The sequence below is a fragment of the Moschus berezovskii genome, chromosome 20 (assembly GCF_049115385.1).
Source record: "Moschus berezovskii isolate FMDL1 chromosome 20, NW_MosBer_1.0, whole genome shotgun sequence".
NCBI lineage: Eukaryota > Metazoa > Chordata > Mammalia > Artiodactyla > Moschidae > Moschus > Moschus berezovskii.
The window spans coordinates 59,844,533-59,867,862 of NC_142479.1; the positions used below are offsets into that span (position 1 = coordinate 59,844,533).

Consider the following 23,330-nt stretch of genomic DNA (forward strand, 5'->3'; position numbering starts at 1 on the left):
AGGGATGATCACCATGTCCATCCCAGAGAAGAAAGATTGAGGCTCCGAGAAGTCAGCGACAAGCTCTCAATCACGCTGTCCATATGGGGTCAGGTCTCAAACCCAGGTCTTGGGGTGCTTAGTTCAGTTTCCTGTCTCTACACCCTACAGCCTGTCTACCCTGGTTGGCAGGGGTGGGGCGGGGGGGCGGTCCCAGGACCCAGAAAATCTTGGTGGATTTGGAAATTTGGGGGGGTGGTCAGACAGGAGGTGAAGTTGAGGATCAGTGAGAACCAGAGTTGATCCCCCACAATCCTGGACTTGTCTGAGGGCTTCAGAGCCCGTAAAAGCTCCCTGGGCACAGCCCCCACCCTTCTGCCAGGCACCAGCTGCCCCGGGTCCACAGCCTGCCCGGGCACATGCTGAGCCCCGCCCAGGAGCTGTCTCTAACCATAGCAGGTGCCCAGACGGCAGCAGAGTGTGGGCAGGGGGTGGGCAGGAGGCGGGCCGGGCCCATCACACACACCCCAGCAGCTGCATGGCGAGTCCAGAGCCCACCCTTGCCCCTCCAGCCCAGCCTGGCCATAGCTGCCTCGGGCATCTCCCTGGGGTAGATGTGCCTGCCTCGTGGGCTGGGGAGTCCAGGGTCTGATTGCCATGCCACCCACCCCAGCCTCATCCTGCTCCAGGCCCCACATCTTAACTCTCCCTGGGTTCCCCTCACCCTCAGGGTAGGGGAAGCATCTAGCCCATTGGCCACCCTGGACAGATTGAGAAGGGAACTGGGAAGGGTGGGGCCGGGCTGGAAGAGGAGGAGGTGGCGGCTTTTTCCCTTTGTCAGGCTCCACCAGGGCTGGCAATGAGGTGATAATGCTCCTAATGGGCAGGGATAAGCAGGCGGATCAGTGTGTGTCAACAATAGTGGAGCAGAAAGGGCTGAGAGGGGAGCTGGCCTGGTTGTGCTGGAGAAATGGAGTGGGCAGGGGGCCTCAGGGCTGGGGGACGAAGCCCTGGGGCCTTCAGGGTGAGCTGGGGCTTCTTGGGCCTGGGTGCCTGTGGCTCTACTCCCTATCTTCTGGGTCCCTTGGTCTCTCTTAGGCCCCGGGGCTAAGTCACTTCAGTCATGGCTGACTCTTTGCAACCCTGTGGACCATAACCCGCCAGGCTCCGCTGTCCATAGGATTCTCCAGGCAAGATCACTGGAGTGGGTTGCCATGCCCTTCTCCAGGGGCCCACAACAACCTCTGAAAGTGGAGAGACTTGCCATCCAGCACTTCACTCCCCATCCCCAAGCTCCCACTCCCCCATCTCTGCCTCCAGGGCATGACCTGGACTCCAGAGCCCCTGGAGTCCTGATCTTAAGAAGCTAAGTACTTCATCCCCACTCTCTCTGCCCCCAAATACCCTGAAACCCAAATTCCATTGATCACCCATGTACCTCCCCTGGTACATCAACTCATGTCCCTGTATTCCCATATGCTAGGAAAATAACCCCAGACTGTCTCTTTATGCCCTCTAATCGTGCCCCTCATTTCCACACAGCCCGTGGGCCCTGTGGCCCCTCTCCCGTCCTGCCCGGTAAGGACCACCTCTCCCTTGTCCCCTCCGTACCAGGTTGCCCACGTTGAGCACACTGTCAAAGTGTTCTGTCATCGGGTAATGCTCCATGGCCATGAAGAGGGTGTTGAGCACGATGCAGATGGTGATGCCCAGGTCCACGAAGGGGTCCATGACGATCAGGTGGACGATCTTCTTGAACTTCACCCACGGAGTGCAGCAGTTCCATATGAGCACTTTATGGGAACATTTGTACCACCATGGTGGGCACTTCTGGTGGGCCTCTTCCAGCTCTGAAAACAGACGGCAGGTGAGGATCCGCCCCTTCACCTGCTCCTTCCTCCACCTCCAACTTTGAGCCCACCTTCCAAGCCCCGCCCCTCGGAGCGCCACACCTCAAGCCCCGCCCTCTCAGGGACGCCCACCCCAAGCCCCGCCTCTCAGTGGGTCACCCTCAAGACCCACCCCTAGACCCCGCCCACGCGGCTCCACCCTCAGTGTTCCGCGCACCCAATGACCAGTCCCTTGAAACCGAAGGTGTTAGTTGCTCAATAGTATCTGACTCTTTGAGAGTCCATGGACTGTAGCCGGCCAGGCTCCTCTGTCCATGGGATTTTCCAGGCAAGAATACTGGAGTGGGTTGCCATTTCCTTCTCCTGGAGATTTTCCCTACCTAGGGATCGAACCCAGGTCTCCTGCCTCGCAGACAGATTCTTTACTGTCTGAGCCACCAGGGCAGCCCCATAAAGAGCCATGCCCTCCGAAGCCTTACCCCAGGTCCCTTCTCCCAGTGCTCTACTTCAGCTCCACCTTTTTAGCACAAAATCCCCCTATGCCATAGGGAGACTTCCATCCACTAACTATGGCCCAAGGCTGCGATCCCGGCTAGGGAGGGGCCCGAGGGCCTCAGGGAGAGGCAGGAGGCCACTGCAGAAGCTTGGGTCTCAGTTCCAACTGTTGCTGGCCAGAACTCTGAGGAGCACACTGAGTCCTCCCTGGGGGCTCTGCCTCTCACTGCCGCCGGCTCCTCCAGACCGGACCCTGCCAGTCCTTCCCCACCAGGGTAGCTTCCTGGAAACACGCCCTGTTCCTGCCCCTCCAGCTCTAAACCCCTGGGGCTCTGTCAGGCCCATGGATATGCTGCATCTCCTCCAGGTCTTCCAGGCCTCTGGTGCCCATGGGAGTTCTCAGCCAGGGCATGATCTCATTTAATCCACCAAAAATGTGTGAGGTAACTATATTAGTGCCTCCATGTCATAGATGAGGAAAGGGAGCTGGAGTCAGGGGCTGTCCCATAGACATGTGGGTTTAAGGGCCTGAACGGGACACCCCAAGGAGGGGACAGCGGAGCCTCCCCGCATCCAGCAGTTGGTCAACCCGACCTCCCAAAGGCTGCAGGCTCTGACAGTAACAGCCCGCTCCCAACCCAGATGTTACCGCAGGTGCCTCAAATTGTGTCTGAGGGTCCAAACTTCCCACAGGTGTCCCAGCAAGGGCAGTGTGGAGTAACCTCCTTGGCTGGCTCTGCCCAGCACCCCCTGGGGTGTTCTCTGTCAGAGCACAGACACCTGGATGCCCTTCAGGCAAGGTCAGCTGGGACAGGGGTTTGCAAAGTCCTCCAAGTCCTTCCTGCCAAAAGGCAAGACACCTGGGGAGGGGACCCAATCCTTCTGACGTCAGATTTCCCTGCATCTTCCTTTCCTGCATCACTTCCTCCTCCTTCCCTCTCAACCATCCACACACCTGTGTCTCTTCCCATTCATTAATCTTTCAACCCACCCACCCACCCATCAAGCCATCTGTCCATCCATCTGCCCATGCATCCATCCATTCACCTACCCACCCACTCACTCACCCATCCATCCACCCACCTACCCACCCACTTTCTGTCCTTCCATCCGTCTATGCTTCCAACCATCCATCCAACCATCCATCCATCCATCCATCCATGTGTATGTCTACCCACCTCTCCTTGTTACCTTAACCTAGTCTCCTGAGGCCTGGGGGGCAGCATGGGGTTTTTTGGGAGTCTGTGGCTCTATCTGGGCAGAGTTTGACTTTGACCTTTATCTTTTACCCAGAAGATATTTGCAAAACAGGATCTCCAGTTTCCGGAACGTTGGCCCTTCCTGGTTAGTATTCTTATCCTGTCCTTTCCCGTTGCCTTGGCAGCCCACAAGGCCTCCCGGAAGCCCCCAGTTCCCGCTGCACCCTGGCCTTGTGTCCAGAATCGGGCCAGGTTAAGCCAGGACTATATTTATCATGGCCATTTCTTCGATGCCAGTATTAAGTTACTGTCCTGAACCTGGGCCCAGCCAGGCCCTCCCTGCCCCCATCCCAGGAGTCCGAGTGGCCAGATGGGCAGGATGGGCAGGACCAGTCTGGGGATGCTGGGCACTCACCTTCCATGGCATCGGAAATAGCACTGTCTGTGCCGCAGCTTGGCCTCGGAGGCCCCTTCTCCCCTGCCGATGTGTCCAGACTGCCGTTGCAGTCTTTGCTGTGTGCTGGGTCCCCGTCCACCTTCCCACCTTCCAGAGCCTCGGCAGCCTTGGCCTGTGGACCAGCAAGGGTAATGGACATAAAGTCCATCGCCAAGCCATGGGAATGGCCTCTCAGAGCTTCTTCCTGAGTCCTTCAGGCTGGGGACCTCTCTTTTTGGCAGTCTACTGCAATAGGGGTGGTTGGCAGTGGGGTGACAGGGTAGGGACCAAAGTGACTGAGGATGCTCATCCCTGAAGACCCTTCCTTCTCTGAAGCCTTGACTGACCCTGCACTTCATGAGGGGATGGGTGAATGCACACCTGCTCCCTGGGGCCTCATCAGCATCCACCTTTCCCTCAGCCTGGACCCAGACACTGTCCATAAAAAAATCATAAAACCACAGATATTTGCGCTGGAAGCCTACTTCACGTTTAACTACTCCAGATTCCTGGTTATGTATGGGGAAACTGAGGCACTGAGCTACGAAATACTCTTTCTACTGCCTGGGTGCTCCCACCCCACCAAACCTCCAGCCTGAGCCTTCTGATCCCCGTCTCCTGTCTCTCAGTCCCCACCCCACACCTCCCCCTGCCCCTTAGCCTGCTCAGGGTACCTGGGCTGAGGGGCAGGAGACCCCTGGATCTTCCCCTCCCCCCACCTCCCCAAGTCCAGACCTTCTCCAGCTCCTCCTGCTGTTTTTTGAATTTCTCCAGCATCTGCTGAAACTCCTCTTCTTTCTCCTGATCCTCGGCCAGGGTGGCCTCGTTCTGCTCAGCGTAGGCCATGGCTACCACAGCCAGGATCAGGTTGATGAGGTAGAAGGAGCCCAGGAAAATGATGACCACGAAAAAGATCATGTAAGTCTTGCCAGCTGCTCGAAGGGTCTGGGAGTGAGGGAGGAGGAGGAAGTGTCACTTGGTACCCTGCTTGCTTTCACCCAGGGCCTGCCTCCATGGAACCATTGCCCAGAGAGGCAGACAGGAAGGATCCCTCACAGAGCCTGGAAGTTTGAGGGCCTTTGAGGGAAGGTATGGCTTCCCAGGTGGCACCAGTGGTAAAGAACCTGCCTGCCAATGCAGAAGACATAAGAGATGTGGGTTCAATCCCTGAGTCAGGAAGATCCCCTGGAGGAGGAAATGGCAACTCACGCCAGTACTCTTGCCTGGAGAATCCCATGAACAGAGGATCCTGGAGGGCTACAGCCCATGGGGTGGCAAAAAGTCGGACATGATGGAAGTGACTTAGCATGCACGCACATAGATAATTACGTCATCTGCAAATAGAGACAGCTTTCTATCTTCTTCTGTGGCCACCCTTGACAGGTTAAACCACATTCTGGGGCATTTCAAAATATGAACTTGGGATCCAGACCTTCCTGGGCTCCTCACTCGGACAGCCCTGAGGACCCTGGCCAGACATCTTGAGATCAGAGATCTAGGATAAGAATTGGTGAATGTGGGTTTTGGGATCAGCTTGAATCCTACCATGATGCCTGGCATCTGGTAAGAGCTCAGCAAATAGAAGCTATTATTGTTATTATTATCACAGTTATTTATTTATTTTTGGCTGTGCTGGGTCTTTGTTGCTGCACACTGGCTTTCTCTAGTTATGAAGAGCTGGGGTTACTCTAGCTGTAGTGCACAGGCTTCTCATTGTGGTGGCTTCTCTTGTCTCAGAGCGTGGGCTCTAGAGCATGGGGTCAGTAATCATGGTGCATGGGCTTGGTTGCCCCATGGCTTGTGGAATCTTCCTGGAGCAGGGATCAAACCCATGTCCCCTGCAGGGGCAGATGGACTCGCCTTCTTCTTTTTTTGAATATTTATTTATTTGGCTATGCCAGGTCTTAGTTGTGGCTTTTTGCTTTTACTTTAAGAATTTTATTTATTTTTCATTGAAGGATAATTGCTTTACAATATTATGTTGATTTCTGCCATACATCAACATGAATCAGCCACAGGTGTACATAGCAGGCAGATTCTTAACCACTGGACCACCAGAGAAGTCCTATTACTATTAACATTGTCAGTGTTAGAAACATCACCAGGGACTGGAAGGCACTGTTCTCCAGACTCAACCCGCCCACCTGCAAACTGTGGAAGGTAAATAATTATGGGCAGAACTAGTGTCTAAGCGACCCTACTGGTTACTGTGAGGGGGCCTGGGAGTCTGTGCTAAGCTCGGATCTCAGCTCCTAAGCAAATGAGAGAAAGGAAGAAAAGGCTGGGGCTCAGATCCGGGCAGGAACCGAATGTCAGCAGTGCCAAGAACCCATATACAGGGCCACTGAGGGGGTCCCATGGAAGGGATGGCTTTGGTAAGGGTCCTGCCAAGCCCCGAGGAGGCCGTGGAGATGCAGGGAGGTAGGGCTGCGGGGCTGAGGGGCAGGGCAGGGGGCCGCTGTACCAGCTGGAAGAGGTTCTCCCAATAGTCCTGTGTCATGAGGCGGAAGAGAGCCAGGAAGGCCCAGCTGAAGGTGTCGTAGCTGGTGTAGCCGTAGTTGGGGTTCCTCCCGGCCTTGATGCACTCATAACCCTCAGGGCAGTGCCTGCAGACAGGATGGGGACTGGTTTTAGGGAGAAAGGAGAGCTCCAACTAGGAGCCACACGGGGGGCACTCTGAGAAGAAAACATCCTTTAATCTTGTCTGCATCCTGAAAACACGTGCATGCTCACACGTTGTCTTTACACCTCCATCCACCCCAGGTTCTCATCCCCAGTCATCCCCCATCTTCTGACAAACCCGGGGCCACTTTTTCCCATTCACCCCCCACCCTCCCGGGTGTCACTCACCCAGCATCGCTGCTGTTCCCACAGAGCAGGGCGTCGTTGGAGCCCTCCAGGAAATAGAAGTTCCCTTTGGGAGTCAGAGGTCACAAAGGAAACATGTCACCGCGTGGACACTGTGGGCACGGTACCCATTGCACACCCGTGGACACATCTGTGTTGGCCACAGGCACCACCGCATGGACGCTCTAGGGGCGCCCCTTCCCTCTCCTTTTTTTTTAAAAAAATTAATCTTTATTGGAGTATAGTTGCTTTAGTTGTGCTAGCTTCCACTGTACAGCAAAATGAATCAGCCACACACACACATACATATATATCCATTGCCACATATATACTCCATATATACGTGGAGTCCCTTTTGGACTTCTTTCCCATTAAGGTCACCACAGGGCATATCATTAAGTAGCATTCCCTGTGCTGTATGGGCTTCCCTTATGGCTCAGCTGGTAAAGAATCCACCTGCAATTCGGGAGACCTAGGTTCGATCCCTGGGTTGGGAAGATCCCCTGGAGAAGGGAAAGGCTACCCACTCCAGTATTCTGGCCTGGAGAATTCCATGGACTGTATAGTCCACGGGGTCACAAAGAGTCGGGCAGGACTGAGCGACTTTCAGTTTCACCTGAGTGATAATAGTATGTTCTCATTAGCTATCTTTTTTCTTTCTTCTCCTTAGCTCCAAGTCCTAAGCTCTCTGGATAGATACACTTTACTGTCAGCGCAGTGCCTTGTATGGGGTATAGTGGGGGTACAGAGGGAGATGGGGGGACATGTATGTGTGTGCCTGGGGCTACCACATACCTGAGCAGGACCCCCAATGGAGGGGTGAGTGGGGGGCTAGAATCCAGGATGCCAGGTTGAAGAAGGTGGCATTTCTAAGCTGGCGATCCCATGTCCATTTTCTAAACTGCCAGGTGGCACCGTGTGGACTAGTAGTGGCTTCATGAGAACGCTGTCTTGTGTGTGGGCACCTGTGAAGTCTGGGTATGTGAACAGGATGTGGGTGCCTGCTGCTGGCCCTGCCAGGACGATGGAGGAGAACAAGGAGCCCACACATAGGGATTGTTGCTTTTCCCAGCAAAAGCTTTAGGATTTTCCAAACAATTTGGTGTTTGCTGTTACCCTTGTTTGCTGTAAACCCTTTGAGAGGGTAACCATTGTTGTTTAGTTGCCAAGTTGGGTTCGACTCTTTTGCAACCCCATAGATTGTAGCCCACCAGGCTCCTCTGTCCATGGGATTTCCCAGGCAAGAATACTAGAGCGGATTGTCATTTTCTTCTCCAGGGGTCTTTCCAACCCAGGGATCAAACCCAGGTTTCCTGCATTGGCAGGTAGATTCTTAACCACTGAGCCACCAGGGAAGCTTGAGAGAAGTATTGTGGTCTTTATTTTACAGGTAAAGGCTCTGAGGGTCAGGAAGGTGAAGTGATTTGTCAGAGGTTACCTGAGCTGTTAAGTGATAGGTTTACACTCAGGTCTTCCCCATGATCTTTTTTTAGAAAAACATTTATGTATTTGGCCACATGGGGGTCTTAGCACATGGGAACTTCATTGCAGCATGCTGGATGTTTAGTTGCAGCATGAAAACTTAGTTGGGGCACGTGGGATCTAGGTCCCCCACCCAGGGATCAAACCTGGGCTCCCTACATTGGGAACATGGAGTCTTAGCCACTGGACCACCCGGGAAGCCCCTTCCTCATGTTCTTTATCTCACACAAGGGGCTGCCAATGGGAAAGACCCCACTGGCCTCCCCACCCTCCCTTCTTACCTTCATCATTGATGTAGGCATCCCAGTCAAAGGTATAGTTGCTGGCCCAGCTCTCCTGGCCATTCCAGGTGTCGTTGCTGTTCCAGGTGTCATTGCCGTTCCAGGTGTCGTTGCCGTACCACGTGGTATTGGTGTCATTGAAGGGTGGGGGCCAGCGCACACACTTCTGCCGCAGGTTTCCCATGAAGAGCTGCAGCCCCACCAGGGCAAAGACGCTCAGGCAGAAGACGGTGAGGATCATCACATCCGAGAGTTTTTTTACCGACTGGATCAGGGCCCCCACGATGGTCTTCAGCCCTGATCACAGAGAGTGGGAGAATGTGGCAGGGGGTGACTCCCCGACTCAGCCCCTCCGAGCCTCTGCCTGCTCCATCTCCTTCGAGCCTTGGCTTACTTGGGGCGCTACTTCCCTGAAGCCTTCCCAAATTAGTCCCATCCAGCTCTGATTACAACCTCCATCTCGAGCCTTCCAGTGGCCACCGAATCTCAGCCACTAGAAGAATGGACTATGAAAACTCCACAGGGTGTTGCCTAACACAGGAGAGCAACAACACTCAGGCACACAGTGTAACTTAATAAATGTCACTAAGTCAGGACTCCCAAAGTGTTCATAGAACACTAATCTCACAAGCTGCACCCTTCATGAAAGGGGTTCAGTCGTGTCTTTGGAAGGCTGAACTCTGTAGCACTTCCGTAGTTGCTCAGTAATAAAAAATAAATCTGCCTGCCAATGAAGGAGATGTGGGTTCAATCCCTGGGTCAGGAAGATCCCCTTGAGGAGGACATGGCAGCCACTCCAGTATTCTTGCCTGGACCCATGGATAGAAGAGCCTGGTAGGCTACTTACAGTCCGTAGGGCTGCAAAGAGTCAGACACCACTTAGCGACTCAACAACACCAACCAACCCTGTGGTACCCTTCTGGAGGGTCCTTATGTTGATTATCCTATCAGAGGCTCGGAAAAGTTCTACAGAAACAAAGACTTTTTAATACCATGTTTCAGCTTATTTGACACAGAACCCTTTCTCTTTTAGCCTGTTAACACTCAAGGAACAGCAGGGTTCACTCTGAGAAGCTCTAGGCTGACTTTGCAATATCATTGCATTCTGCCCCTCTGAACCGGCAAAGGCATAGCCAGATTGTATGGAATTTCAGGCTCAGATTCCATCATTTATGAAAGAGTCATAACTTCTTCCTTGGGCCTAATCAGGGTGTCTCTCACTTCAATATTTATTTATTTCCTTTTCTTATCCTGGTATGAAGACAGATGCTCAGCAGCTTCATCATAAAAGCCCTACGAGCTCTGAGGATGCCGAAGTGTGGCACTGCGGGAAGGTATTGTGGCCTTGACTCAGTGGCTAACGTGCCATGTTGCCTTCTCTCTGGGGTCCCTCCTTCCTCAAGTACAATTCACAAGGGCTTTGGACTAGAGAAAACTAAGATACTTCCTAGCACTAAGAGGTAACAACTTCCCTGTCTCTCAGAGCCTGTTCTCCATGCCTTTCAGATCATCTTTCTCTCCTTTTGGAGAAGGAAATGGCAATCCACTCCAGTATTCTTGCCTAGAGAATTCCATGGACAGATGAGCCTGGCGGGCTACAGTCCATGGAGTTGCAAAGAGTTGGACATGACTGAGTGCCTACACTCCTCTCCTTTAACGAACCTTCTCCAGTTTCTTCACATGCTTTTTTGAGGGTCTGGATGATCCAGATTCTATTTATTTCATGTTCTCGATGCATTACTTTGGAACTGCCCTGGCCTCATGGTTCAGTGGGTATGTGTTGTGTTCATTATTGAGCTCTCAGGGTGTGGACTTTCCATCACTGAGTCCCTCTGTGTCTCTCAGCTGGAGCACTCTGCTCTGCCCAGTCTGTTTATTTTATTTAAAACAAGAACCCTATGCCAGAGCTTCCCTGGTAGCTCAGTTGGTAAAAAATTCCCTGCAATGCGGGAGACTCAGGTTCGATCCCTGGGTGGGGAAGATTCCCTGGAGAAGGAAATGGCAACCCACTCCAGTGTTCTTGCCTGGAGAATCCCATGGACAGAGAAGCCTGGTGGGCTACCGTCCATGGGGTTGCCAAGAGTCGGACACTACTTAGGGACTAAACCAGTGCCAGGCAGGGCTCAAAGCACCTTATTGCTATCAAGGTTTTGAATTCTCATAATAACTGAGTGAGCAGTACTGTCATTACTCACAGTTTACAGATATGGAAACTGAAGCAGACAGGGTAGCAGTTTAACCAAGGTCAAAGTCAGGAAGTGGTAGAGATGGGAGTTGAACCCAGGCAGTCTGGCTCCAGAGTCTGTGTTCTAACCACCTTGCTATGCTGCCTCTCAAAGCCCATCCTCCCACTTGGGGCCTCGTCTTCTCCCTGTAGACATACTGGAACCCCCACTCTGTGTCCAGGCTTTGATGTGGGTGCTACACCACCTGGGAGGGTTATGACCCTGGGTCAGGCTCCCAGAACTTGAGTGCCCCGTTCCAGGCATGGGTGAGGGGGCAGGCCAGCTGGCCCAGGCAGAAGTTCCCTGCTCCTCCCCTGTACCTGGGATGACCGTGATGGTTTTCAGGGCCCGCAGCACCCGGAAGGTTCTCAGCGCTGAGATGTTGCCCAAGTCCACAAATTCTGTCAGGTACCTGGGTGAGGGGTGGGGGTGAGGGCTATGTCAGAGCCAAGGGGCGGGTAATGGGGCAGAACAAGGCCCAGAACGAGGATTCTCAAGGAATCCTTGTATTTGGGATTACTGTGGAGATGTAAGGGGACAGGTCAGGGACCACAGGCTCCTATTGGGGCCTGAGAGGTGGGAAAGACACTGCAGGGGCTTTGCCGAGGAGTTGGGGAATGGCAAGGGTAGCCCAACTCTCCCAGTGGGTGGGGGCCTGGGGGCCCAGGTCGTATGTACTGTGTGGAGGGGGCACCCGGATGGACAGCCTCCAAGTCAGACCCTGAGAGTGACAGCTCCTGGAAAGGTACAGCCTACTGTCTGCACGCTGGACCACAGCCCTGCAGCCCAGCCTCAGAGGGTCACCCAGCCCACTCAGCTGCCCTATCCAAGGCCCGGTCCCCTCCCTTCCCTTGCATCAGCCTCCAGATGCCCCCGGGGGCCCCTGCTCACGCCATCATGATGACGCTGAAGTCCAGCCAGTTCCAGGGATCCCGGAGGAATGTGAAGTCATCAATGCAGAAGCCTCGGGCCAGGATCTTGATGAGGGACTCGAAGGTGTAGATCCCTGTGAAGGTGTACCTGGTGGGGAGAGGGCAGGCCAGGGCCAGGCATGTCACACCTGGACCAGGATGTGGGTGGCAGGGGCGGGCCTCCTGGGCGGGAGGGCACGGAAATGACCTATGCCACCCAGGGGGCTGAGGACATCGGTGAGAGTGACGGTGTGACCATTTTGGGGACTTAGGGTACTGATGGAGTTACAGGGACAGTGTTTGTCTCCCTGGAACACAGAGCAATGGTCACTTGGGGCATCCTCCGAGCGGAGACACTGGGGAACCAGGGGAAACGGGGGCGGGGCACTTACTCCACGTGCTTGGACCAGGAAGGCGGGTTACTCATGGTCATGAACACGCAGTTGGTCAGGATGGTGATCATAATGAACATGCTGAACAGCGTTGAGGGGAGGGTCAAGGAAAGTGAGGAAGCAGGTGGGGCGGAGGGGAGGACAGAGGGAGGGCCTCCTCACCCGGAGCGCGCCGTTCTTGCCCATCCCTGACCCCTGCCTGCCTTTCCCCGCCCCTGCGCCAGCCCCACTCCGCCAGGATATGAGTGGATGAGCACCTTGATGGCGCAGCGTCTGACAATGCTGAAGGGGCTCAGGAGGTAGAGAGCAGGAGTGGCTGAGAAGCGGAAGATGGACTTGCCCTTGTTGAGCACGATGAAGGTCTGCGGCAGGGAGAGAGCTGTGAGACCTGGGACAGGCAGGCGGATGGACCAGAGACAGACAGGTGGAGGGAGGCCTCCCCGGCGCGGACCTTCTTGTCGCTGTAGTAGGGATCCAGATCCTCCAGGGGGATGCCGATGACCTCTGGCGGGGGGTCCCCGTAGATGAGCGGCAGGTTCTTGCCAGCCTCCATGTCGCTGCGTGGCTTCCGCTCAGGTTCCTCGATCTCCATCTGCTTGTTCCGCAACTGCCGGGCCTCCTCCTCCAGCACCCGGCGCTCTATGGCTGCCAGGGACTCCCGGGTGAAGGGGCGTAGGCTCTCGGGGCCCAGAGGCACCACCATGGACAGAGACGCGTTGGCCATCTTCGCATCCTGGGCTCAGGGGCCAGCAGGGCAGCGGGAAGCTGGGGCAGCTGCAGCGTGCAGCCCCCGGGGTGCTGGGCGGCCACCCCACCCTGGGCCTGAGGTCCCGTTACTCACCTCCTCCCTGCCCTGGGGCCAGGGCGGGCAGGTTGGCGAGCAGGTGCTGTCAGAACTGGAGGGTGTGCCTACCGGCCCGGGTGCTGCTATTGCACAAATGCTGGACACAGAGCATCACCCCCTAAGCCCTGCACCACACTCGCCCCAGCAGGGGGTTGGCTCCCCTCTGCACTGACAGAAAACCAACCAGGTCCTCTTCTCCCTTGGGGACTTGTGGTCAATGCCCTGGTGCCTTCAATTGCCTCCTGGGCCCGAGTTCTGGGAACTGTGTGGCTTCAGCCTACGGGGAACAGAGAAAACCACAGCTGGCTATACCCCCCCGCTCCGTGACCTCGATCCTGCAGTGAGGCAGAAAGGAATCGAATGTGAGGGTAGACCCAGAGGATAGACCGAGGTGAGGCACCCGGCGGGCTCAGCCTCAAGGAGGAATGGCAAATGGATTTCATCTTGAGGGCTGACGTGGATCAGCTGCTCTTAGCTTCCTGGAGATGTGGGCAAAGACCATGTGGGCTGGAGACAGACTCGGTGCAAGGAGACTGCTGGGATTGATTAGTGATGTCTGCCAGGGGCATGAAGGAGAATGCGGTGTACCTGCCACTGTTCACCATATCTTGCCTGGAGGGAGGAGACAAGGAAGATGTGTGAAAATGTAGCGCCTTGTCCTGGGCTTTGGGGAGGTGTGATGTTGGATAGGGAGTGGGAAAAAGGAAGATTCCCAGGTTCTGGGGAAAGTCCCAATAGCTTCCTCCTCCATGACCCGTAGGATCTAACCTATGGGCAGGGAGGGGGAACTGGAGCAAGAAAATGCAAGGTGTGTGTGTGTGGACATATCAGGAGAGCCTGCAGGTGTTAACATGGAAGAGCAGGACACACAGGTAAGGTCCTGGGGAGAAAGAGATGGACAGTTTCAATGGTGGGGGCAGGACTGGAGCTCCCAGGGACTGCTTTTGGCTGGTGTTCCCTGTGTGAACCGGGCAGACAGAGGGGCACCTACCAGGAGACTTAGATGCCCATAAGAGCTACACAATGTGTCTCCTGGCCAGTCCCTTGGTTGCTACTACTCCCTTCCTCCCCCAAAGACTTCTTGAGCCTGTTCTTTGTGGAAGGGAGGTGGTGGTGGGTCACTTATGGCAAGGGCCCTGGGGAATGACCCAAATCAGGAGACGGATGCAGGGATACCTCAGCCACCTGGTTACACACAGCCCTCCCAAGGCCCCAGAGATACCCAGGGCTACACTGAAGGGCAGCTCTGTCACAGTGAGCCCAGATGCCCGAGCAGTGCCCAGGCCAGTGCAGGCACTTCCTCAGGCTTGGTCAACAGGTGGGTAGGGTGGCCCGGGGAGTGGCCGGAACCATTGGGCAGAGCAGGCCACGCCCCCCCCCCGCCTGACTGCCCAGCTGCTCCCTCCCATCACCCGGGGAGTCGTGTTTCCACGGGGATGACTTTGCTCATTCCTGCCCACCCTGTCGCTCAGCTGCTCATCGGCCCTGTCGTGTGCGTGGGAGTGTGTGTACACAGACACGCATGTGTGCACTCATGCACACACAGAAGTGCACACACCCAGCTTGAAACCCCTCCTCACACTGACCCCACAGTTGTACCCACCACTTGCCACACACCTTCTCTCCTTCATCCCCATCACTGGTCCCACGTACGTGTCCAAACTGAAGACACTGACCTGCCAGATGGCCCTGAAGAGACCATGGCCAATAAGCACCCTCCCGGTTCATGGGCTCCACTTGGCACAATTCTCTGGCCTGATGCTGCCCCCTCCCTCCTTTTCAGAAGCCCAGGTAAAGGAGATCAAACCAATCCATCCTAAAGGGAATCAACCCTGAATATTCATCGGAAGGACTGATGCTGAAGCTGAAGCTCCAGTACTTGGGCCACCTGACGGGAAGAGCCAACTCATTGGAAAAGATCCTGATGCTGGGAAAGGTTGAGGGCAGGAGGAGAAGAGGGCAACAGAGGATGAGATGGTTGGATGGGCACCGACTCAATGGACATGAGTTTGAGCAAACTCCAGGAGATGGTGAAGGACGGGGAAGCCTGGTGTGCTGCAGTCCACGGGGTCACAGAGAGGTGGACACGACTGACAGACTGAACAGCAACAACAAAGTGGGATGACAGAAAACCAGAGACAAACAGTCCGACTCGGGCCCCAGCGCCAGTGGAAGCTGCTGGCCAGAGTCACCAGGGCCCCCAGCAGTCAGACCTGGTGGTCTCTGCAGATGATCCTCCCTCAAGCATCTCCCGGCCATAGCCTCGCCTTCTTTTTAAATATTTATTTATTTTTGCCTGCTCTTTTGAAATAGTTGTTTGTGTGGCATGCACAGTCTTTAGTTGTGGCATGTGGGATCTAGTTTCCCATGCATGCATGCTCAGTCGCTCAGTCATATCTGACTCATGGCAACCCTATGGACTGTAGCCTGACAAGCTCCTCTGTTCATGGGATTCTCCAGGCAAGAATATTGGAGTAGTTTTCCATTTCCTCCTTCAGGGGATCTTCCTGACCCAGGGATCGAACCCATGTCTCCTACATCTCCTGCACTGGCAGGTGGATTCTTTAGCATTGAGCCACCTGGGAAGCCCTGACCAGGGATGGAACCCAGGCCCCCTGCATTGGGAGTGCGGAGCCTTAGCCACTGGACCAGCAGGGAGGTCCCCACAGCCTTTGCTCTTGAGAGAAGAATGTAGCCTCCCCATAGGCCACTCTCTCTACATCTGCTCTGTGAGCTCCTCCTTCCTGCCCCTGGAAGATGCTGCTTCTCCAAGGCCTGGTCTGCGGCCCTGTTTTTGGTTTTGTTTTCCACAGCAGGCACCTCTCCCTGTGCCCTTCTCCTCTGCTCCGGGAACAATCACCATCCCCCTCCTTTTGTGGTTTCTGTTCACATTCTCTGCAGTAGCCCCAAGACAGGTCAGGTCATGGCTCCTCTTCTTGCGTAGCCTTCACAGCTTTTAGGTCAATGGTGACTCATGCCCTGCTTGTGTGATGGGTGTCTGTCTCCCCCACCATAATCCTCAGAGACCAGGGCTTGGGGTCACCCTGAACTGGTGCCTGGCACATTGGCATGGGACCCACAGCCGGCACAGCTAGCCTGGTACTTCCTCCTGCCGGCCCCTGGCTGGCCCCCAGTGGACTCCTCATCCCTCCCTTTGAAATTTGCACTTGGTCCTAAATTCCCCTCTTCCTCCTCCCCTCTTCACCAGCCCTGGAGCCACTTAGCATCTGGATGTTGTGTTATATGAGTGAGTGGATGCCCTCCTTGGCTAGGCCAGTGGAGGCAACGGTTTTGGTTGGTGATGGCCAAAAGCATCCCAGTGGCACATCTGGTCAGTTTCCAACCTCGCCGAGGCTCCCTCCCAGCACCCACCTGTCTTGCCATCCTGCAGGGGGTGCTTCATCACTCCTCACCCGCTCCGTTCAAACAGCCTCCCATCTGCCTCCCTGCCTCCCACCTGGCTCCCCTCCAATCCACCACCCCCATTTCTTTTTAAAAAAAAAATTATTTTAATTAATTTATTTGGCTGCACTGGGTCTTAGTTGCAGTGTCAGGGATCTTTAGCTGAGGCATGTGGGATCTAGTTCCCTGACCAGGGATCAAACCCGGGCCCCCTGCACTGGGAGAGTAGAGTCTTAACCACGGACCACCGGGGAAGTCTCTATCCCCATTTCTAAAGTCATAAATCTGTTCAGGTCACCCTCTGCTTAATCCTTTGCTGGATTAGTAATGCATCCATAACCAACAAGGGCCTGCTATAAAGCACAGGGAACTCTGCTTAATGTTATGTGGCAGCCTGGATGGAAAGGGACTTTGGGGGAGAATGGATACATGTCTATGTATGGCTGGGTCCCTTTGCTGTTCACCTGAAACTATCACAACATTGTTAATCGGCTAGACCCCAGTGCATAATAAAAAGCTTATTTAAAAAGGGCATCTGCATTCCTCCTTGTGTCTCCCCAGGCCCTCCATGATCCGATCCCTACCTCGTCACCCAGCCCTTCTCTACACGCACCCGCCCTCTGGCCATGCTACCTCCACTTTCACGAATGGGCCACGCTGTTTTTCACTGAAGCCCGTGCCTCCTGAAGCACTCCTTCTTTTTGTCACCCTGGAGAGCTTTAATTTGTCCTTCCAGACTCAACCTACACACGAACCACCACCTCCAGGATGCCTTCTCTGGTAACCCTGGCTAAGTGGATTTCTCCTTTGGATCACCTGTATGCCTGATGCTGAAGAAGAGTTTATCAAATGAATGAATGAATGGGAGGGCTCTTCCACCTGAGTTATTTCTCCTTTGAGCCCACTCTGAACTACAATCACGAACAGAAACTGGATCTCCTCTGATATGGCTGCTTTGAGTACTCCCCTCCCCCACCTCCTACTACTCAGCTCAAGTGCCGGGTTGTGTAATCCTTGAGCTTCTCCTTGTCTTCTGCCCTTGACCCTGAGATTTCTCCCTCTCCACCAGCCCCTCAGACTTCACCTCCCTCCTCTTCCAGCCTCAGTTACAAGATCCATCATAATCCCCCCTTGAAAATACCGTTGGGGGACCAAAGAGTCTATGTTTGGAATCCTTCCAGACTTCTCCCTGTGTACCTTTTCATCTGGCTCTTCATTTTTACCTGTTATTATCCTTTATAATAAAATGCTTTTGAATTGTGGCATTGGAGAAGACTCTTGAGAGTCCCTTGGATGGCAAGGAGATCAAACCAGTCAATCCTAAGGGAAATCAACTCTGAATATGCATTGGAAGAACTGATGCTGAAGCTGAAACTCAAATACTTTGGCTACCCGATGCGAAGAGCTGACTCACTGGAAAAGATTGAGGGCAGGAGGAGAAGGGGGCAACAGAGGACAAGATAGTTGGATGCCATCATTGCCTCAATGGACATAAGTTTGAGCAAACCGGGAGATAGTGAAGGACCGGGAAGCCTGTCCTCCATGGTGCACTGCAGGCCATGGGGTTGCAAAGAGTCGGACACAACTTAGCAACTGATCAGCAATAAAATGCTTACACTATAATAGTAAAAAACATTCCCTTAGGGGACTTCCCTGGCAGTCCAGTTTTTAAAAAAAAGGAAAGAAAGAAAAGAAAATACCCTAAGTATAGCCTTCTCTCTCCTTCCGCCCCTCACCAGGGGAAACCTTCATCCACCTGATAGCCCGGCTATGCTCTGCCTGAGTCAGGCCCTGAGTTGCTGGGTGCTACTGCTGCCAAGGCAGGACCTGGCTCGGTTCACATTGCCTTTGTGATTATAAGCTCCAGGTTTTCCCTGAGTGTCACCCTCTAAGTATAGGTTTCCCTGTGAGCCTCACTTTTCTTCTTTTTGAGAACTATTTCGTGCTTTCTCTTCTTTCCTCCAACTATCCCCTTCTCCCCCTCCCCGCAGTGCTCCCAGCTGATGACTCCGTCTCAGTCTTCAGACACAGGATCCATCACACACAGTCAAACCAGTGGAGCTAGCCTCACTGCCCGCCCCTTCCTGCTCCATCCTAACAGGGGAAGAGGCACAGGACTTCCACTTCGGCTTGGGCCCCTCACTCCCCTTGCCTTCCCAAGGGCCTCCTTCTCTGTGGATCTTCTCTCTCTCCCACCACCAGCCCCTCCCTCTCAGTGACCAGGCTTTCCCATCTTCAAAATAATGGTAGTGGTGACAAAAAGTACCCTCCTGCTTCCACACCTCCCTTCCTTCTTTTTAAAAAGATATTTTATTTTTATTGATTTATCTGGCTGCACCGGATCTTAGCTGAGGCACAAGGATCTTTGATCTTCGTTGCAGCAGATGGAATTTTTTTTTGGTTGTGGCATGCATGATCTTAGAGTCATGGCATGTGGGATCTAATTCCCTGACCAGGGATGGAACCCAGGTCCCCTGCATTGGGAGTACGGAGTCTCAGCTGCTGGACCCCAAGGGGACTCTCACCTCCTTTCACTCTCGCTCCATTTTTCTGTCTCTCTTCATGGACAAACTTCTTGGAAAGTGTCTACACCAGCTGTCGTTACTTCCTTACCTTTTATTCCCTCTCCAGCCCACTCCAACCTGGCGTGGGTCACCTCCCCCACTCCACGGAAGTGGCTTTTGTCAAGTCACTAGCAGTCTCGATGTCGCCAAGTCTGCTGCACACGTTTCTGTCTTCACCTCCCTCAACCTCTTAGAAACATTCAACCCAGTTGGCCGTGGCCCGCTTCTGGACAGGCTCTACCTGCTCAGCCTCCACCACGCTTTACTTCCTGCCTCTCTGGCTGGTCTTTCTCAATGTCCTTTGTGTTTGTCCCTTTTCCTCTCCCCTGGGCTCTGTCTGGGTCTGGATGGCATCATTCCTATGACTGTAGATAGTGTTATAGGAGTATGCTAACTCTCTCCTCTGAACTCTAGACTGAAATACCCAACTGACTACTGGACCCCACTATGTGGATAATAATAGGCATGCAACCAACAGCATCTGGAATGAAACATTTGCCCACGGACCTACTTATAACACAGGGAACTCTGCTCAATAATATGTAACAACCTAATGGGAAAAGAATTTGAAAAAGAAGAGATGCACGTATATGTATAACTGAATCACTGCTGTACACCTGAAACCTACATGACATTGTAAATCAAGTATGTTGTTGTTTAGTCCCTAAATCCTGTCTGACACTTTTGCAACTACATGGACTATAGCTTGCCAGGCTCCTCTGTCCATGGGATTTCCCAGGCAAGAATACTGGAGTGGGTTGCCATTTCCTTCTCCAGCAGATCCTCTGACCCAGGGATCGAACCCTCATCTCCTGTATTGGCAAGCGGATTCTTTACCACTGAGCCATCAGGGAAGCTCCAAATAAACTATACTCCAGTATAAAATACAAAGATAACAGAAATATATTATCAAAACAGATAATCCTTAAAAAATGGGCAGAAGATCTAAATAGACATTTCTCCAAAGAAGATATACAGATGACCAAAATGCACATGAAAAAGTATTCAACATCGCTAATTATTAGAGAAATGCAAACCAAAAGTACAAAGAGGTATCACTTCACTGGTCAGAATGACCATCATCAAAAAGTCTAGATAATTAATTCTGGAGAGGGTGTGGAGAAAAAGGTACCCTAATACACTGTTGGTGGGAATGTAAACTGGTACAGCCACTATGGAGAACAGGTTTCACTCCCGAAAGGGGTTACAGTCAACTATCAAGCTTGAGGACACAGTCCACCCGAGACTGCCCACATTTCTGATATCAGCTGCAAGGTTAGGTTCCTCAGGATCACTGTCTTTTTCACCTTCTTTCTCAACCCAGGAGATGGTACCACCATCCATCCAAGCCTCAAATTTGCTCACATCAAAAGCTGAGATGTCTTAGTGAATTCTTCTTCTCCCTCATCTTTATATTCGGTCTGTCCAAAGTTCTATTATTAACATCTCCAAAATACATATAACCTCTGTTTCCCCCCACCCACCCTGGTCCGTATCACAACATTTTCTTGCAATAGCAGCCTGCTTTTGCCCCTGCCCTCTCCAAACCAGTCCTGTAAAGCAGCGGGTGCTGGGTTATGTAAACATTTAAAAAACATATTTTATTTATTTATCTGTGCCAGGTCTTAGCTGCAGCACGCGGGATCTTCTATCTTCATTGTGGCAGGATCATTAGTTGTGGCCTGTGGGATCTAGCTCCCTGACCAGGGATCAAATCTGGGCCCCCTGCCTTGGGAACATAGGATCTTAGCCAGTGGATCACCAGGGAGGTCCCAGCGGGTACTGTTTTAAAAGTAAGAAACTAATCATATTGTTTCTCCCACTTAAATTTCTCCAGTAGTGTCCTATTGTGCTTAGAATAAAACCTAATCTTCTTTCGGTGGCCTCCAAGGCCCTGGTGATCCAGCCCCTCTCTATACCTCTTCACCTTTGTCTGCTGATCTGTTCTCCCTGCCCACTCTGCCCCCGTCCTTCTGGCCTCCTTCCAGCTTCTTGACCACTGAACTCACGTCTGCCTTTGGATCTTTGCTCTCTCTGGAGCTCTTGTCTCCTATCTCTTCACCTGGCTCTTCTTGCTCACTTTCCCATCAAGCCTCTAATGTCCCTTCTCCAAGAGGATTTCTCCTCCTCATCTCTCTCTGTCCTAGTCCCTCGTACTTTTCATGATGATGTATTTTCCTTGCCATTATTTATAATAATTTGTAATCACTTGTTTATTGGCTTAATTTATATGTCTATCTCCTTCACCAGACCAAAATGCCGAGGGAGCAGGAACTCTGTCCAGATCATCACGGCTGGTCTCAGGCCTGGGCACTTGGCAGACACTCAGTGAATGGATGAGGCCTTGGATATAGATCTTTCTGGGAATAAGATGGATTCTGAAAGGGTTCATTCATCCATCCACGCACCCATCCATCCATTCATTCTGTTCATAAGTCAGAAGCTGAGCTAGCCCTGAGTAGGACACCAAGATGCACCAACTATGCATCCTGCCTTCCAAGAGTTGATAGCTGGGGAGACATGGGCACAGAAGCTATGATATGAGGAAACAGAGATGTCCTCCCCAAAGAAGGGAGCAGTACCTAATACAACATTATAAAGCAATTATATTCCAATAAAGATAAATAAAGAAGGGAGTTGATTGTGCTATGGGAGTTCGGGTGTCTGAGTGGTAACTTCCAGACCAGGGAAAGGAAAGCTGTGCCTTTTCAGTTGAGTACAAAGGCACAGGGAAGTGAAAGGGAAGGACACTCCAGGAAGAAGGGACAGCCAGAGCAAATGCAGAAGCAGGGCCTAGGGAGCTATGCCGTGTCAGTTTTTGGAGGGTTTGCAATCTGTTTATGGGCTTTAAAAAATAATCATTTCTGTTTGCACTGGGTCTTCGTTGCCGTGAGGGCTTTTCTCCAGCTGTGGCTGAGCGGGGCCTACTCTCTAGTTGCAGTGAGCAGGCTTCTCATTGCGGAGGCTTCTCTTGTTGTGGAACGTGGGCTCTAGGGCATGTGGGCTTCAGCAGTTGCAGCACATGGGCTCAGTGGCCGTGGCTCCTGGGCTCTAGAGCACAGAGCACAGTTTCAGTAGTTGTGGGAGCATGGGCTTAGTTGCCTCGCGGCATGTGGGATCTTCCTGGAGCAGGGATTGAACCCATGTCTCCTGCATTGACTGGGGGATTCTTTATCATTGAGCCATCAGGGAAACCCTGTTTTTGGGCAGCTAGGCCAGGGCCTTGAAGACCATATCTGGGAGTCTGGACTTCATCCCCCTGGTTTGGAGAGCCCCTCCCAGGGGTGCTGGGTAGCTTACATTGGCCAGCGTGTATGTGCCCCCTGCTCACCCTAACGGTGTGTCTAGAATAGAGGGACAAGTTGTGCTGTTTGCAGTGGCATGAGTGGAGAATGAATAGACATCTGGGGTGTACGCACGGTGACTCTCGCAGGGACAAGCACTGATAATGTCCCATGTCAGTGGGTTGGATGTCTTGCAGGCAGATTGCCACGTGGCCCCTCAAGTCCAGCCTGGAGTAAAGGGAGCCATGTGACAGCTCAAACCCTCCTTCCACCAGCCACAGGATCAGTCTCTGGCTTCCATCTCAGAGGTGTGGTGTTCCCCCCAGAGGGGAACCTCTTCTCATGGAAAATTTTTCAATATTTATTTTAATTTATTATTTGTTTGGCTGTGCCAGGTCTTAGCTGCTGCACTCGGCCTCTCTGATCTTTGTTGCTGCTTTAATTGCGGCGTGTGGGATCTAGTTCCCTGACCAGGGATTGAACCTGTGTCCCCTGCATTGGGAGTGTGGAGTCTTAGCCACTGGACCATCAAGCAGTGCCCCCCCTCACCCCGAATTTAAGAATGTTAGATTTGCAAGGACCAGAGACATGGATTCCAACTCCCTCATTCTGCAGATGGGGAAACTGAGGCCTTGAAAGGAGCAGTAACTCCCCACTCCCCAGACCACACATTTCTTCCTTTAACAAACATTTCCTGAGCATCCACTCTATGCTGGGCTCTGTTTGGGGAGCCAGGGATATAGGAGTGGTGAAGTTCCTGTCCTCACTGAGTTTGCATTCCCGAGGGAGAAGGCAGATAATAAATAGGGAAGCAAATAAGATAATTTTAGAGAATGATAAATTAAAGGCTCAGCCAAGACTAAAACCCTGTTCCGCGGGCACCAGAACTTAGGAAGTGAGAAGCTCCGTCGGAAACAGTGTCAAAACGGAAGTTTGGGCGGAAGTCGGGGTTAAAGTCTTGGGAACCTGGAGGCAAGGGGTGTGAAAGGAAGGGTCCGGAGTCAGGGAGCCAGGCTAGGGCCAGCTGTCCATGGGCAGGGAGCCGAGGAGGAGGACACTGGAGGGTGAGGCAGCTCTTCTCTGGAGCGGGTCCAGCCCTGCATTGTCTCCCTCTGTGGGGCTGCCAGGTCGGAACACCC

General features: G+C 53.1%; 1 protein-coding gene across 3 annotated transcripts in view; it reads right to left on the reverse strand.

Annotated features, from left to right (window-relative positions):
* SCN4A (sodium voltage-gated channel alpha subunit 4) overlaps positions 1–23,330 on the reverse strand; it is a 67,805-nt gene that overhangs the window by 20,854 nt on the left and 23,621 nt on the right. For all 3 annotated transcript variants that reach the window (XM_088829221.1, XM_055408205.2, XM_055408206.2), the window contains exons 2-12: positions 12,549–13,218; positions 12,341–12,459; positions 12,098–12,187; positions 11,686–11,814; positions 11,115–11,206; positions 8,570–8,866; positions 6,810–6,873; positions 6,424–6,565; positions 4,695–4,904; positions 3,939–4,092; positions 1,591–1,829 (exon numbers count right to left, since the gene is read on the reverse strand). In XM_088829221.1, coding sequence (XP_088685347.1) covers positions 1,591–1,829; positions 3,939–4,092; positions 4,695–4,904; positions 6,424–6,565; positions 6,810–6,873; positions 8,570–8,866; positions 11,115–11,206; positions 11,686–11,814; positions 12,098–12,187; positions 12,341–12,459; positions 12,549–12,821 — 1,809 coding nt within the window. In that variant the 5' untranslated portion in view covers positions 12,822–13,218. The remainder of the gene's footprint in view (positions 1–1,590; positions 1,830–3,938; positions 4,093–4,694; positions 4,905–6,423; positions 6,566–6,809; positions 6,874–8,569; positions 8,867–11,114; positions 11,207–11,685; positions 11,815–12,097; positions 12,188–12,340; positions 12,460–12,548; positions 13,219–23,330) is intronic.